This window comes from Pangasianodon hypophthalmus, chromosome 30 (assembly GCF_027358585.1).
Source record: "Pangasianodon hypophthalmus isolate fPanHyp1 chromosome 30, fPanHyp1.pri, whole genome shotgun sequence".
Lineage (NCBI taxonomy): Eukaryota > Metazoa > Chordata > Actinopteri > Siluriformes > Pangasiidae > Pangasianodon > Pangasianodon hypophthalmus.
In genome coordinates this window covers 1140556-1156258 of record NC_069739.1, presented here as the reverse complement: position 1 = coordinate 1156258, position 15703 = coordinate 1140556, and the positions used below count along the sequence as shown (strand labels likewise).

The window sequence follows — 15703 nt, the reverse complement described above, 5'->3', positions numbered from 1 at the left end:
CCATCCTGCTGGCAATGGTCAATGTGAACGGTTTAACCGTACCTTGCACAATCTCCTACGGACATTGCCAGTATCCCGTAAAAGAGACTGGGCTGCCTGTTTACCTCAGGTGGTGTTTTGCTACAATACTACCCCCCATCAGACTACTGGGGAATCACCTCATCTGCTGATGTTTGGGCAGGATCCACAACTACCAGTGGACTTCCTTTTGGGTAGAGTCCGTGAACCCGTAGGGGGAAGAGTGTGTGACTGGATACAAGAACATCAAGCCCGGCTGCAGACGGCATTTGATGGGGCACGGGAGCGTCTGGCAGCCGCGGCAGCCTATCGTAAGGACAGGCATGATCAACGGGTTAGAGACGCACCTCTAAAGGAAGGACAGTTGGTGTACATGCGTGATTTGGGGGTACGTGGTCGCCATAAAATCCATGACCAATGGAGCCCTGTGATATACACTGTTCTACGGGCCCCAGTTAATAGAGGCCCTGTGTATACCATTGCCCCTGTGGACAATGTGGCCAAGCGGAGACATGTCCATCGTAGCATGTTGAAGGGGGTGGTGGGACCACGGAACTTAGACAATCCTTCTACCAACGCCCCTCAGGGCGAGTTGGCCTCACTGGCCCAAGAGGAGTCGTCTAGTGAGGAGGATCTCTTTTTGGGTGAGCAAGTGCCAGTATCCACCCTTAGTAGGCATACCCCTACTATATTTGAGGCACCTGCGGTAGAAAATCCACCCGTTGCAGGGGGGCTGCAGGTGGCTACCATTCATCCAACAGAGGGACTGGACCCAGTAGCCAATAATTCTTCCTCTAAATCATTAGGGGCCTGGCACACATTGCCCTCACATAGCTCTAGTGATCATGCACAGCGTCGTACGACGCGAGCTAAGGCGGGCCAACACTCCAATCCCCACCGATTACCGCGAAGTGTAAGTGACCAGTAATAGGGGATGCAACTGGTTTCCAAACACACTCTGGGATACCCTGTGTTTGTCTTGTTGTTTTGTTTTTTTTTCGTCGGGTCGACGATAAAAGAAGCGGGGGGCAGATTGTAGTGGATAGATGTTGAGGTGCCTGTGTCTTTAAGCTACAGCAACGGTGTTGTGTCGCACCTGTATGACATCACTAGATGCGACTGATTTGTGACAATTGTTAGCCTCGGAGCTCCTTTAAAAGCACGGCGTTGGCGATGCTAAGGTAAGTGGCAGTTTTTTTTGTTGGTTTGCTCGTCTACCCTGGGTTTTCTCCTGTTAGTCGGAGCCCGTAGAGGTCTGTGCCTTGATTGTAAAGGGTGCAGTTGTTGGAGTCCTGCTCCAGGAGTTTGTTGCTGCTTGTTTGCGCTTATAGTGCGTATATCTCATCTGTGAGTGTTGTAAGCCTGAGGTTGTGTTGCATCGGTTCCTGCTTTCCGGTATGTAGCTTTCTTGCTATATTTAGTATATTGGCTTTAGTATGCCACTTGATTCACTGTTACCTGCCCCTATTAGGCTGTGTGGTCGGTTGACTGGGAGGTTTCCCCTTTTTTTTAAAGGAGCTCCTCTGCATCGCTGCTTGTGGTATGTCGCTATGTTAATTCTTATCTTTTTTTTTTAATTAGCTAGTTATATATGAGCTTATAGGTGCCTTTGGTGTCCTTTATTTAGCAGGTGACTTCTGCTGCTGATTTGCTGCTGTGACTTCAAACCATTGGGGCCGTCTGCTGACGGCGAGCTGCTGTTTTGTTTCTAGCGAATTTCTTTATTGTTTTGTTTGTGATACTGTGTATTCAGTTTTTTTGTAATTGTTGCGCAGTGTGTATAATTAGATCATCAGCGCGCTAAAATCGTTAGAGTGGTGATGTTTGTACGAGTGTGTGTTTTTCTGTTTTTTTTTGCGGGTAGTTGGTAGTGTGTTTGTGTGTGCGTGTTTGTGTGTGGTGCTAGCGTGTGTTTGTGTGTGCATGTGAGCATGTTGGTGTAATTTTGTTGGTATATGTTTTTTTTTTTCTTTCTTTCTTTTTTTTTTGTTCATTTCTTTTTGTGTGTTCTGTTTCAGGAGTTGGGGGACGCCGGCAGGGAGGCTTGGCACCGGGTGGCTGGGTACCTGTGTTTGTGTGTGTTTCACCTTTCTGGCAGTGTAGTGTCACCTGGGTGTGCTGTGCAGTGTATGTGTGCGCTTCACGTGTGGTCTTTTTGGACCCTCCTTCCAGATCGCCTCCCTGTGGTAAGCCCCTGTCCTATTTTATGTGTGTGTTCTGTCCTGTAGGCCTACAGAATAACTGAACCCTGGTTATATTTGCAGTGTTTGCTATTCTTTTTTTTATGAGTTGTAACAAAATCATTGAAAGGAATTCAATAAAGAAATTGTTTAGTGTGAATCCTGTCTCTGTTTACTTGTGTACGAACCAGTGTTCCTTATGTGGGCTTAATGTGGGTGGTTTTTTTTTTGTATAGTTAGTTTTCCTAAGGGGGGCATAACTCCCCTGGGTGGCGTGGTCGGTAATCTAAATTCTTATTGGTACCTTGGTCTCGCTACACGTAACACATCTGATAGCCAAGGAGCCGGGTTGGAAATCTTCCTGGGTTTAGAAGTTAGAGGACAGAGGAGGTCCATGGATGAGGAAAGTGAGGAGAGGAAAGTGTCAGTGGCTAGCTCCAATGGTAGGGAGGAAAAGGAGTCAGGGACAGGAAGGGATGATAGGGTGCAGGAAGCTAAGGAGGAAGGAGAGATAGAGTGGGAGAGAAATATAGATGGCTGGGGGTTTTAGGCATGATAGGGAGGGTGATGGTGAAGGATACCAAGAGATGGTCAGAGATGTGGAGAGGGGTAGCACTGATGTCTGTATTAGGAAAAGGGTGACAGAAGACAAGGTCCAGGGTGTTACCTCCGTTATGTGTAGGAGGACAGCTGTTGAAAGTTAAGGAAAAGGAATGCAGAAGAGGGAGAAGGCACGAGGACTGGAGCTTGTCAGCAGGGAGGTTGAAGTCTCCAAGGACAGTAAGAGGGGTGTGAGTAGGGAAAAAAACTGAGGAGCATATCCATTTCTTCAAGGAAGGCCCCAAGGGGACCAGGAGATCAGTAGATGACACTGATGAGAAGGTTGACTGGAGAGGTAACTGTAACTACATGGAATTCAAAGGAAGAGATGTTGAGATGAGAAAGGGAGAGCAGTGTGAAGCACCATCTCTGAGACAACCGCAAACCTGTACCACCACCCCTGCCAGCTTCTCGTGGAGTGTGAGAAAAAGCATAAGCAGAGGATAAGGCACCCGGTGTAGCCGAGTTCTGTGGAGAGATCCAGGTTTCAGTTAGTGCCAAAAAGTCAAGAGAGTAATAGGAAGCCATGAAATCAGCTTTCTTCACGGCAGACTGGCAGTTCCAGAGCCCACCTACCACCACTGTTTGAGATTGAGACAACAGAGGAGGGTAGATGAGGTTACTGGTAGTGCGGCCTCTGGCTTGTGCATGAAAGCATCTGGGTGTGTGAGAGGCAACAACAGAGATTGGTTTGAGGCACATGTCTGCAGCTTAGTCAGGAGTGGGGTTTGTGAAAATAAAACTGGGAGGGAACATGTAGCACTTAACTAAACAAGAGTATACACCATTGAACTTGACACTTTCTAAATTAGTGTGTCTAATTGTTGCAAATTGTTTCTGAAACACTTTCAATATATCTTAGTAAGCCCTGCCCACAATTCACACCTTAAGGAAGACTGAGACTACTCTTGATTAGTCACCTGAGAGAACTATTTAGTATAGACTAACAGACACGTCCAAACAACACAACAGAATCAACAATATACAATTCAACAATACAACAATTCAACAATACAACGATTCTAGTGGCGAGAATCTAGATCCATCTGAGTCAAGTAGATAGTACACAGAGTAATTTTATGACACTGATTACTTAAAGAAGCATATGGCTATTCTTAGTAGTACCTACACCACTCTTATGGTATCTGGAAAGAGAAAGATTTTGACCAAAAAATAAAAATTGAACAGGCTAGCAAAGAAACACCAAATATAAAACTTTACAAATAATATTGTGATGAAATGTGAATGGTGAAGGTTTTCTTTCTCACTGGCACACGGAGCAGCCTCAAGAGAGAAAATATCAGCCACCTGAACATACACAAATGCCTTGTAAAAGGATCAAAATGTGCTGTTATGTTTATTTTTTAACGGTTTACTGCATATTCACTCATTACTGCAGAATCACTTAGAAAAAAAAAATCCCTATGCCTTTTTCTTCCAACAAGGCATGACATCATATGTATCATGCCATCATTTAAATTAGGGGGCATGATCAATTTCTAAACTATAAAAGCAGCACTGCGGTTTGAGCCATAATCATTTGATTGTGACTCTTTCAGTTACAGTTTTACAATGGTAGCATCAAATTTATGAGGTATTGCTTTAAACTCTGTGTATACATTAGAGAAATGCTGTATTCATGAACCTGACAGAGTTTAACCAGTCTGATCGCTGTGAGCTTTTCTCCTGTCCAGAGAGATCTGTATCTCCTGCAGTTTATATCTTACTGTACGTGTGTTCAGCTGCTGTGGTTCTACTAACAGTGTGTGGAAATCTGCTCATCATCATCTCTGTTTTTCACTTCAAGCAGCTTCACACACCGACCAACATGCTCGTGCTCTCTCTGGCTGTGTCGGATTTCCTCATTGGCGCTTTTGTAATGCCGCTGATGTTAAGCTGGACAATCGAGTCGTGCTGGATATTTGGGAAAGGTGTCTGCATTGGTTTTTTGTTGACTGCTGGTTTCCTCACAGTCTTGTCCATCTATAATATTGCTCTGATTGCTGTGGATCGGTATTTGGCTCTCTCAAACCCATTTCTCTACACAAACACAGTCTCTAGAAGGACTATGTGTATTGTGATTTATTCTAACTTGCTTGTGTGTGTGGTGTATAACACAGCATTCTGTTATTTCAATGGAACCTTCACAGGTTTTGTAATGTGTGCTGGAGAGTGTGTTCTCTCTCTGAATGAGGTTTGGTCTGTAATTGATCTTGTATGTTCATTTATATTTCCCTGTTCTGTCATAATCATATTGTATACTCGAGTTTTTGTGATTGCTAAGAAACATGCCACTGCTATCAGAGAGCTTAATAATCACACACGGCCTAAAACACAGAAAATCACCTCACACTCGATGAAATCTGAGAGAAAAGCAGCTAAAGTCCTTGGCATTTTAGTGGCTGTGTTTATGGTGTGTTTACTTCCATATTGTATATACAGTTTATTAGGCGATGTTATTGAACTACAGGCACAAACTATTCATAAAGTGTTAATCATGTTGTATCTTAATTCCACCATTAATCCATTCATTTATGCTCTGTTTTATTCATGGTTTAGGAGGTGCATTAAATTAATCATAACTCTGCGTATATTTCAAACAGACTCTGCATTAATAAATGTTCTTTCGTGAAGTTTTTCACTCCTTCTGATGATGTGCCCAAATATTACTATTATGCTATAAAATATAAAAAAAACTTCTGTAAGAAATCAAATTCCCATCATCAATATAATACAATATAAAAGCAATATTTGATTTTCTATTATATATAATACCATAAATATTATATATTGATGGTAGGAATTTGGATTTCTACAGAATCTTACATATACACATCAGAAGGGGAATGTTTTTAACATATATAGGCCAAAGATAAACAGGTTTTTAAAAAGATTAATTTGTACATTAACATTTGATGTTAAAATTGTAACCTGAACCACTACACTATATAGCCAAAAGTATGTGGACACCTGACCATCATATCCATATGTGTCCATTCCAAAACCATGGGCATTAACACAGGGTTGTTCCACTTTTGCTGTTGACAACTTTCACTCTTCTCGGAAAGCTTGTCACTAGATTTTGGAGCATGGCTGTGGGAATTTGTGTTCATTCAGCCACAAGAGCATTAGTGAAGTCAGGCACTGATGTTAGGTGAGGAGGCCTGGGGTACAGTCAGCGATCCATTTTCATCCCAGACGTGTTCAGTGGGGTTGAGGTCAGGGCTCTGTGCAGGACACTCGAGTTCTTCCACTCCAACCTTAACACACCATGTGTTCATGGAGCTCGCTTTGTGCACAGGGGCATTGTCATGCTGGAACAGGTTTGGGCCTCTTAGTTCCAGTGAAGGGAAATTGTAATGCTACACCATACAAAGACATTCTGTGCAACTGTGTGCTTCCAACTTTGTGGTAATAGTTTGCAGAAGAACCACATATGGGTGTGAAGGCGTCCACTTATTTTTGGCCATATAGTGTATTTTGAATTATTTTGGCCATATAGTGTATTTTGAGTATATTGTATATTGGTAATGTAAAACTTTTTTTCTTTCTTAACCTGTAGATTCTTTCCTGAGACAATAAACAGCGTTTGAATGCAAAGACACATTTCATGTTTGTAAATCGACACATCTACAGTGTTGTACAGATATCCAGATATATTGAGGTATTTTAGGAAGATGAGGATACAGAGTGAATGACTGAGTGAATGACACTGAATTAATAAGAGTTTGCATGTTATTAAGACTTCAGCACTGTGTAATAAAAACCCTTCAAATTTGTATCAAATACTGTTGTGTAGAGATTCCTTTCATATACAAAGAGCAAGAAATTTACTCATTTTCAAGTAGCAGAATGACAGATAACTTTGGATATTAATAACTTTGGCTGCAGGTCAATAGAATAAATTTGGTTCAAGCCAAACTTAAAACATTATTTTACAGAATAGTTAAATAGCTCCTGGATAAATTGCTGAGTACCTCTATAGTGAACATTTGCATAGAGGAATTATTCACCAGGCAGTATGTTAGAGCAACTCATGAAAAATATAGCAAACACATAGGCAGTGATATACACTTGGAGTGACCCAAGATAAAGTGTGTACAGAAGGGGTACAATGATAACACTTGAAGCTTGCTCACTTGCTCAGTATATGTCAGGATGAGTAGCAGAACGTTTTTCATGTAAGACAATTTTTTTTTCCAAGGGTTCAATGGGTGACGGTGAGAGTGCATCCAGAGCACTGGATAGATCCTACAATGAGACCAAAAGCTTTGAAGCTGGCTTAAATGACATGTGCCCATGTACCCAAAATCAACATAGGAGAGAGTGTTAACTGAGAGAAGATCTTTCAAACACCACATGGCATGCAGAAATGATAGCCACACATTAAAAGTGGAAATGGTTTCGTCCTTGTACTTAAGGTTTCATGCAGTGTGTCTGACAACCACAGTACAAGCAAGATTTCATTCCTCCATGATGACTGATCGAAGCTATTACGCTTGTACGATGTACAGATATGGGACAAAGCATTTCAGGCTGGAAATCATAACCAAATAATCAAGTGAAGTAGTCTCTTTAAATTTCAATTTCATATATAGCTTGTATGCAATGGAACGAAATGTTGTTTCTCCAGGACCATGGTTCAACACATAACATTAAACAAAACTATATAAAGTGCAAACACACAAGAGTGAGACGAGTGGAGGACAATAAATACACAAAACATGGACTGTAAACTATTGAGTAGTGTAGCAGCAATGTGCAGCAGCGATATTGGCGGCAAAAAGAGTTCCATAAATAAAGTTTCTGTTGCAGCTTTGTCAAGAGCCGATGTTCAGTGGTATTGAGTCATACTGGGTTAGGTGTTTGACTAGCTTAGGTGAGCTTTGGGAGGCAGCAGTGTGTTGAGTAATCTGACTGCCTCAGGGAAGAAACTGTTCCGGAGTCTGGTGGTGATGGCACGAATGGCAGGAGGTTGAAGAGTCCATGAGATGGGTGAGCGGGGTCGTCCTCAATGGTGGCGGCTTTACGGATGCAGCACTTATTTCACAAGGTGACAATAGTTGGTGGAGAGGCCCAGATAATCGTCTCAGCTGTTCTCACAATCCGCTGTACCTCCGCTGAAACTGTGCAGTTCCGTACCACTGGGTGAGACAGCTGTTCAGGATGCCCTGTATCATCATGCTGTAGAAGGTGTTGAGGATAAAAAGGAAGAGGTTGGCTCTCTTCAGCCTCCACAGGAAGTGGATTTGCTGCTGGGCCTTCTTGGCTTGGAAGGTGGTGTTGAGAGTCCAAGTGAGGTTCTTTGCCATTTGCACACCAAAAAACTTGGAGCTTTTGACTCTCTCCACAGTTGTTCTGTTGATGTGCAGTGGTGAATGGTCTACTCAGGTCCTCCTGATGTCAACAATAATCTCTTAGGTGTTATCTACATTATGAGAGAGATTATCTCTACATCATCCTCATCCCTGTATGCTTACTTATCGTTGTTGCTCATGAGTGTCATGAGCAAACTTGATGATGTGATTTCAACTGTACATTGCAGCACAGTCAGCAGGGTAAACAGCAGTGAACTGTGCATGCAGCCTTGAGGAGCACCGGTGTTCAGTGTGGTGGTGCTGTAGGTGAAGCTGCCAATCCTGACTGCCTGGGGTCTCCCACTCTAAAAGTCTACCGTCCAGTTGCAGAGAATGGATGGTAGAGCCAGGCGGCTAAGGTTCGCCTTTAGCCTACAAAGGATGCCCGCTCACCGCATTTTGGCTTCCTCACACACCTTTTCAGGCGATCTCTAGCCTTCTTTGCATAGCAGCTCCCGCAGTCCATTGTTTATTTCTCCTAAGCTTTGCTTTACAATATTCATCTAAAGTTGCTGAAGATAGACATGTTCACCAGTGTTCCTGATGCACATCTCTGGTAAAAGTTTCATAATTAGTGTTGACCACATGAAACATAGCACCATATGCTGAACCCGAAGTTGCCACTGCATGCTACTGCCCTGCCATCTTGGATTCCAATAACATTATGATCAAATTTATGTGGGTACCCCTTTATGGACAGAGACCTTGTCATTCTGAAGACACTTGTATTCTTTGGTGAATTTTAGGACTGTCACTTCAAGCTTATTATACCCAGTTGTGGACCAATGTGTCCTGACCTGAATATCCAGCTCCTCCTGGATGAGCCATTCTTGACAATGAACTAATCTGGCATTGGTGAATAGGTCTATTGTGTATAGCCACAAGTAGGCCAACTTTTCCCAGATTGGGACAGCACTTCTGGGAATAAGTGCCAATCTCCTGCACAGGGTAGTCACTAAGTTACTTTCAATGAGGCTAACCACGTGTGGGTCCACCTGAGGTTTTTTCATGGCAAGTGCCATCTGACCTCATATCGTCCTAGTGATTGATATCCAAACAGCCTAAAACATGGTCATCTCTGAAAGCCAGAAAGAATCATTTGAGGGTAAGATAGAGTGGCCTCAGTGCCAGCTAGTTGATGTGTTCTGGCATTGACACTCCACACATCTACTGTTCCTCTGTGGCCCGACACCGCTCCCTAGCCAGTGAGAGAGACATCTGTAGTGACTCTTTCTGATGAGACACCACTCCCAGGCAAAACCCTTGTGTCTTCATAGAGTTAGAACTTGTTCCCCTCTCACTGAGCAAGGTTTCTGTCTAGGGTATTTGGGTTTTAGTAGCAAGCTGATGCCTACTTCTAAAATTCCTTCATACCAAGAGTTCCAAAGGGACTACTACTGAGACTGCAGTTAAAAGACTATGGTAAGACAGCATATTTGCTATTTATTTGTTATTTGCTTATTTATGAATAACATCTTAATATAAAAATAATAAATACACTAAACTGCTGCACTGTGGCCCCCTTACTTAAGGGCCTGAAAGTAATTGAACAACATAACAAATATAAATTGTCATAAATACTTGGTTGTAAATCCACTTTAGTTAAAAACTCTTTCAAGAATTCATGAAAAGTTTTCCATGCTTAATGTTTGGAAGCATTGCCACTTATAAGCTGTTGTAATGTTGTATGCCCTGTTTGCTCTCATAAAATGTTGTTTTTTCCAGCATAGCTTCCAGCTTCTTCAGTTTCTCTTCCAATGAATGTTTTTTTGCAATGCCTCATAAGGATGATAAGTTCCTTAATTACTGCAGCAGTCTTGTTGATGTGTCAATGTGTTCCACTCTAACACTGGGGCTCCACATGCCTCTCCAGCCAGCCAATGAGGGAGACATCTGTAGTGACTCTCTCTCTCTCTAACAGGGCACTGCTCTCAGTTTTTTTTTTTTTTTTTTTCTCTTTGAAAATCTCATTCCTCTAAAGATTTAGAGCTCATGACCCTTTCCCTGAGACAAGAACATGGTATTATGGTATTTGGAGTTAAGTCTCAGTCTCACCTTTTTTTTTTTTTTTTTTTTTTTTTTTTTAAATATATGTTTTTTTAATATACTAAAAGCCACAAGGGGATTACTGTTGCATATTTGATTGATTTGATCAAAGCGTCCGGGTTCTGATGTGGCCGTTTACATCTGGCATCTCGTTGTAGGCATGTTATCATTTTAAACATTTCTGATTTTTGACCATTTATAGCAGAAATCTTTTGTGTAACTAATGTTAACAATATTCTTGTCTAATATTAGCTAAGCCAAACATACACTGATAAATTTTATTTCATATAGTATACAGTGTGAGAATTTCCTTATCATTACAGAAGTTAAAAGTTAAAACTTTATTTCTCTCTTAACATGTAATCTCTGCTGTAGACACTTTTATGAGGTAATAAAGAAGCAACAGTAAAATTATAGTTATTTTTAATGGTAATAAATACCTTTCAGGGAAAATAACAACATTTGGAAGAAAAGAGGGAAAAAACAACCATTGCATTAACATAAGTACTGTATAGCCTAATCTAAAGTTTTACAGAAGACTTAAACAAGTTCTGGATAAATTAATGAGTATTTCTATAATGAACGTTTGCATGGGGGAATTATTGACCAGGCAGGAATTATTCAACAGTCACCTCATCACCCATCTTTATTCAAGTTCAAATCATAACAGCTCTGCCTCGTCAAGACATGGACTCCACAAGACTTCTGAAGGTGTGCTTTGGTATCTGGCACCAAGATGTTAACAGCAGATCCTTCAAGTCCTGTAAGTTGTGAGTTGGGGCCTCCATGGATCGGACTTGTTTGTCCAGCACATCCCACAGATGCTCGATCGGATTGAGATCTGGGGAATGTGGAGGCCATGTCAACACCTTGAACTCTTTTCCCAGCAGAACATTGCCCAGAACATCACACTGCCTCCACTGGCTTGACTTCTTCCCACAGTGCATCCTGGTGCCATCTCTTCCCCAGGTAAATGATGCACACGCACCCGGCTATTGACATTCATCAGACCAGGCCACCTTCTTCCACTGCTCCATGGTCCTGATTTGATGCTCACTTGCCCTTTGTAGGTGCTTTCAGCAGTGGACAGAGGTCAACAGAGTGAAGGTGTGTGTTTTGCCAGGGGTGCATAGAGCAGTGCATTCAGAGCTGTGAGCTGCACATCAACATTGAGACCAATCGAGGCTACTGCCAATTTGAGGATGGTTAGGACAGATTGTTTAAAGCAGGGATGTCCAAACGTCTTTTAAAGGGGTCCAATTATCATAATTTTATTCATGAATTATGCAAAATAAATATTTGCAACATGAATATTTGTTTGTTTGTTCGTTTTTATTTTTACAAATAACATCTTAATATTAAAATAATAAATGCAGTAAATTGCTGCACTGTGGCCCCCCTTACTTAAGGGACCAAAAGTAGTTGGACAAACTAACAATTATGAATTGTTAAGAGTTAAAACTCTTTCAAGAATTCAGATTAGACCACGTCAAAATACCCGAGGGCCAGTAATCAAAATTTTATTCATGAATTATGTAAAATAGTAAATATTTGCAACATGAATGCATAGTTGCTATTTATTCGTTGTATTCTGATTTATAAATAACATCTTAATATAAAAATAATAAATGCAGTAAACTGCTGCACTGTGGCCCCCCCTTACTTAAGGGAATGAAAGTAATTGGACAAAGTAACAATCATGAATTGTCATTTTTCATACTTGGTTGCAAATCCACTTTAGTTAAAAACTCGTTCAAGAATTTATGAAAAGTTTTCCATGCTCAATGTTTGGAAGCATTGCCACTTATAATCTATAATAATGTTGTACGCCTCATTTGCTCTGATAAAATTTGTATCTTCCAGGATAGCTTCCAGCTGCTTCAGTTTCTCTGCCCTCTCATCCTCCAAATGTTCTTTGCATTGCCCGTGATTTGTTTCATAATGTCTCATGATAATAAATTCCTTAATTACTGCAAAAGTCTTTGACATATGAGGCATGTTCTGTGGCTCTAGATGAAAACTTCTTGTTTCTAGCTTTTTTGGCTCCTTTTCACTCTTAACTTTGCCTTTTTTGTAGCCATGACTAAATATCATTCAGTAAATTAATTTGCAAGTGTAGTGAGAGAAAAAACCTCTTGCAATTTAGATAAGTGTGTCAACACAGTCTACTGCCACTGTCAGGTGAAAGGAAAAATTCACCTGCAGGCCTCCTGTGAAACATTCTAAGAGAGAAGCTGTGGGCCAATTAACATCTGTCTGTAGGCCACATTTGCCCCTGAAGCTGGTCTTTGGATGTTCCTGCTTTACAGCCTTCCAGTGGTCCATGTAAGTAGGTAGAAGATAAGTCAGGTTAATTTTAAGACCCTGCTGAAGACAGAGTTAAACGCTGTAGTTCAACTGTCTATTTACTGTCAGGCAGGAATGTCTTCCAGCAGCCTGCTACAGACTTCACATTCTTGCACTCAATGGATAAGGAACAGGAGGGACAATCAGCTCTCAAGCTTTAAGGAGGACTCTGAAACTGAAACTGACCGTTTCACTGAGGCAAGAACATGGTACTTGGGGTTTAGTCTCAGTCTCACTTAGATTTTTTTTTAAATGCCAAAAGCCCCTAATCAAGCTGTGTCATATAGTGTGTCTAAATATCACACAATTTTACTTTACTGTAGGTGGAGAACGTGATAGTATTTCATATGGTAAAATGGAAGTTTGGGAATAAAGAAACATTAAAAGACAAACTAATTAACTATTTAAGACTAAGACTAAATAAAACTGACTAAGGCATCTGGATTCCCCTGCCAGTTGTTGCTAGGCCTTTTGTTCCAGCAAGGCATGACATAAGTGTAATTCTGTCACTCAAACTGGGGAGGTGTGATCAACTTCTAAACTATAAAAGCACCTGAGCTGCTTAAGCCAGAAGTCATTGTATTGTGACTTTTTACAGTTATCATTTTACAGAGATAACATCCAATATATGCGGTATTTATTTAAACTTTGTGTACATTAGAGAAATGCTGTATTCATGGACCTGACAGAGTTTAATCAGTCTGATCGCTGTGAGGATTTCTCCTGTCCAGAGAGATCTGTATCTCCTGCAGTTTATATCTTACTGTACGTGTGTTCAGCTGCTGTGGTTCTTCTAACAGTGTGTGGAAATATGCTCGTCATCATCTCTGTTTGTCACTTCAAGCAGCTTCACACACCGACCAACATGCTTGTGCTTTCTCTGGCTGTGTCGGATTTCCTCATCGGCGCATCACTGATGCCACCAATGTTAATCTGGTCGATTGAGTCATGCTGGATTTTTCGGGCAGGTTTCTGCAATGTTTGTTGGTTGATTGCTGGTTTCCTTACAATCTTGTCCATTTATAATATCACTCTGATTGCTGTGGATCGGTATTTGGCTCTCTCAAACCCGTTTCTCTACACAAACACAACCTCTGTGAGAACAACCTGCATTGTGGTTTCTTCTAACTGGTGTATGTGTATGGTGTATACTGTAGCATTTTATTATTACAGTGGCACCTTTACCATTTCTGTTATGTGTCCTGGAGAGTGTGTTCTCATTCTGAATGAGGGTTGGACTGTAGTTGACCTTGTAATATTATTTATATTTCCACTCTCTGTCATAATCATATTGTATACTCGAGTTTTTGTGATTGCTAAGAAACATGCCACTGCTATCAGAGAGCTTAATAATCACACACGGCCTAAAACACAGAAAATCACCTCACACTCAATGAAATCTGAGAGAAAAGCAGCTAAAGTCCTTGGAATTTTAGTGTCTGTGTTTCTGGTGTGTTTACTTCCATATTTTATTTCCAGTTTTTTAGGTAATGTTATGGAACTACAGGTAGAAACATTTCAGAAAGTTTTGATTGTGCTTTATCTTAATTCCACCATTAATCCGATTATTTATGCTCTCTGTTACCCGTGGTTTAGGAGGTGCATTAAATTAATTATAACTCTGCAAATATTCTACACGGAATGTGCATTAATCAATGTTCTTTCATGAAAAAGCTTTTTTTTTTTTTTAATCTTTTCTGATGATGTGCTCAAATATTTCTATTATATATAATTTAAATTTCTGTTACAAATCAAATAATCAATATCAGTATAATATACTGCATATTGTACCGTGTTATATAATAGCAATATGTGTTTTGCTATCATGTAATACAATGCAATTATATACATGAAATGATGGTCAGAATTTGATTTGTTGCAGAATCATAAAATAATAGTTAAATTTATATTTTAAAAAATAGATGTACCATATAAGAGGAATGTCAAGTATAGTAGAATTTAACATGTATAGGCTGAAGGTAATCAGTACTTAAATCTAACACTTTAGGTGTTCGGTGAATCCGAATACAAACAGGTTTAAAAAATAGATGATTTTGTCATTTTATTGTGATTGTTTTATTGGTTTGTTTTTGGAATACTTGATTTTAAATAATAATGTGGACCACTATTCTAAATTAGAGTTTTAAAAGTTAAAACTTTATTGCTCTTTTAACATGTAATCTCTGCTGCAGACCCCTTTATGAGGTAATAAAGAAGCAACAGTAAAATTATAGTTATTTTTTAAAGGAAATAAATAATTTTCTGGGAGATTAACATTTAAACAACTTCTGGATAAATTAATGAGTATTTCTATAATGAACATTTGCATGGGGGAATTATTCACCATGAGGAACTCATGAAAAATGTAGCAAACACATAATCTTAAACTGTATTATCTTCAAATGAGAAATACGACAGCTACTAGGTACGTTCATGAGGCTTGACTGTCATGGCTGAAACCATCAATCACCTCATCAACCACCACCTTTTATTTTTCACCAAACAACTTCTATAAAATTTTAATGTAAAGACACACAAATATTAGAAAATGCTTTGATTATTGAAATTACATTTGAAATCAACAGGAATTCTGCATTAATTTATCATAAAATGTGGTCAAATCTTTATTCAAGTTCAAGTCATAATAAAACACTGTCTAAACTAATAACACACAGAGAGATATTAATTGAAGTCTTTATCAAAGTCTTTGACATTGTGTGTGTTTTATAGGACAGTGCCTGATTACATTTCGCCTCTGGAAAAGTCTTAGCCCAGAGGTTTACATACATTTTAAAACCTAGACTATGAATGTTTAAATGGTGTACAAGTGTTTGTGTGTTGTCAGTTTCTGTTGAATGTGTTTGTCTATTATGACTTGGATGAAGTTTAGACAATACGTTATGAGTAACACGATAATCCACGTATGTTTTAAAGAATCACAAACTCATTCTTACAGCTTTATTTTGATGTGAGGTGGGGGTTAAGGAGAGGATGGCAGAGCATGGGGTATTAAGGCAAAGTAACCTCTGGATAAGGAGCAGACATAAATGCTCGTAAATGCACGCACACTGATCAGCCGTAATATTAAAACCACCTGCCTAATGTGGTGTAGGTCCCCCTTGTGCTGCCAAAACAGCTCTGGCTTGACGAGGCATG

The 15703-nt window shown here is 40.1% G+C and overlaps 2 protein-coding genes across 2 annotated transcripts; both read left to right on the top strand.

Moving 5' to 3' along the window:
* Positions 1 to 4437: 4437 nt before the first annotated feature.
* On the top strand, positions 4438 to 5430 carry LOC113533627 (trace amine-associated receptor 13c-like). Its single transcript, XM_026925893.2, has one exon. It carries the CDS (start codon positions 4438 to 4440, stop codon positions 5428 to 5430), a length of 993 nt encoding a protein of 330 aa, XP_026781694.2.
* A 7793-nt stretch (positions 5431 to 13223) lies between these two features.
* Positions 13224 to 14216, top strand: LOC113535784 (trace amine-associated receptor 13c-like). The gene has a single exon (XM_053231871.1). The coding sequence runs from the start codon at positions 13224 to 13226 to the stop codon at positions 14214 to 14216; it is 993 nt and encodes a 330-aa protein (XP_053087846.1).
* The last annotated feature ends 1487 nt before the right edge of the window (positions 14217 to 15703 follow it).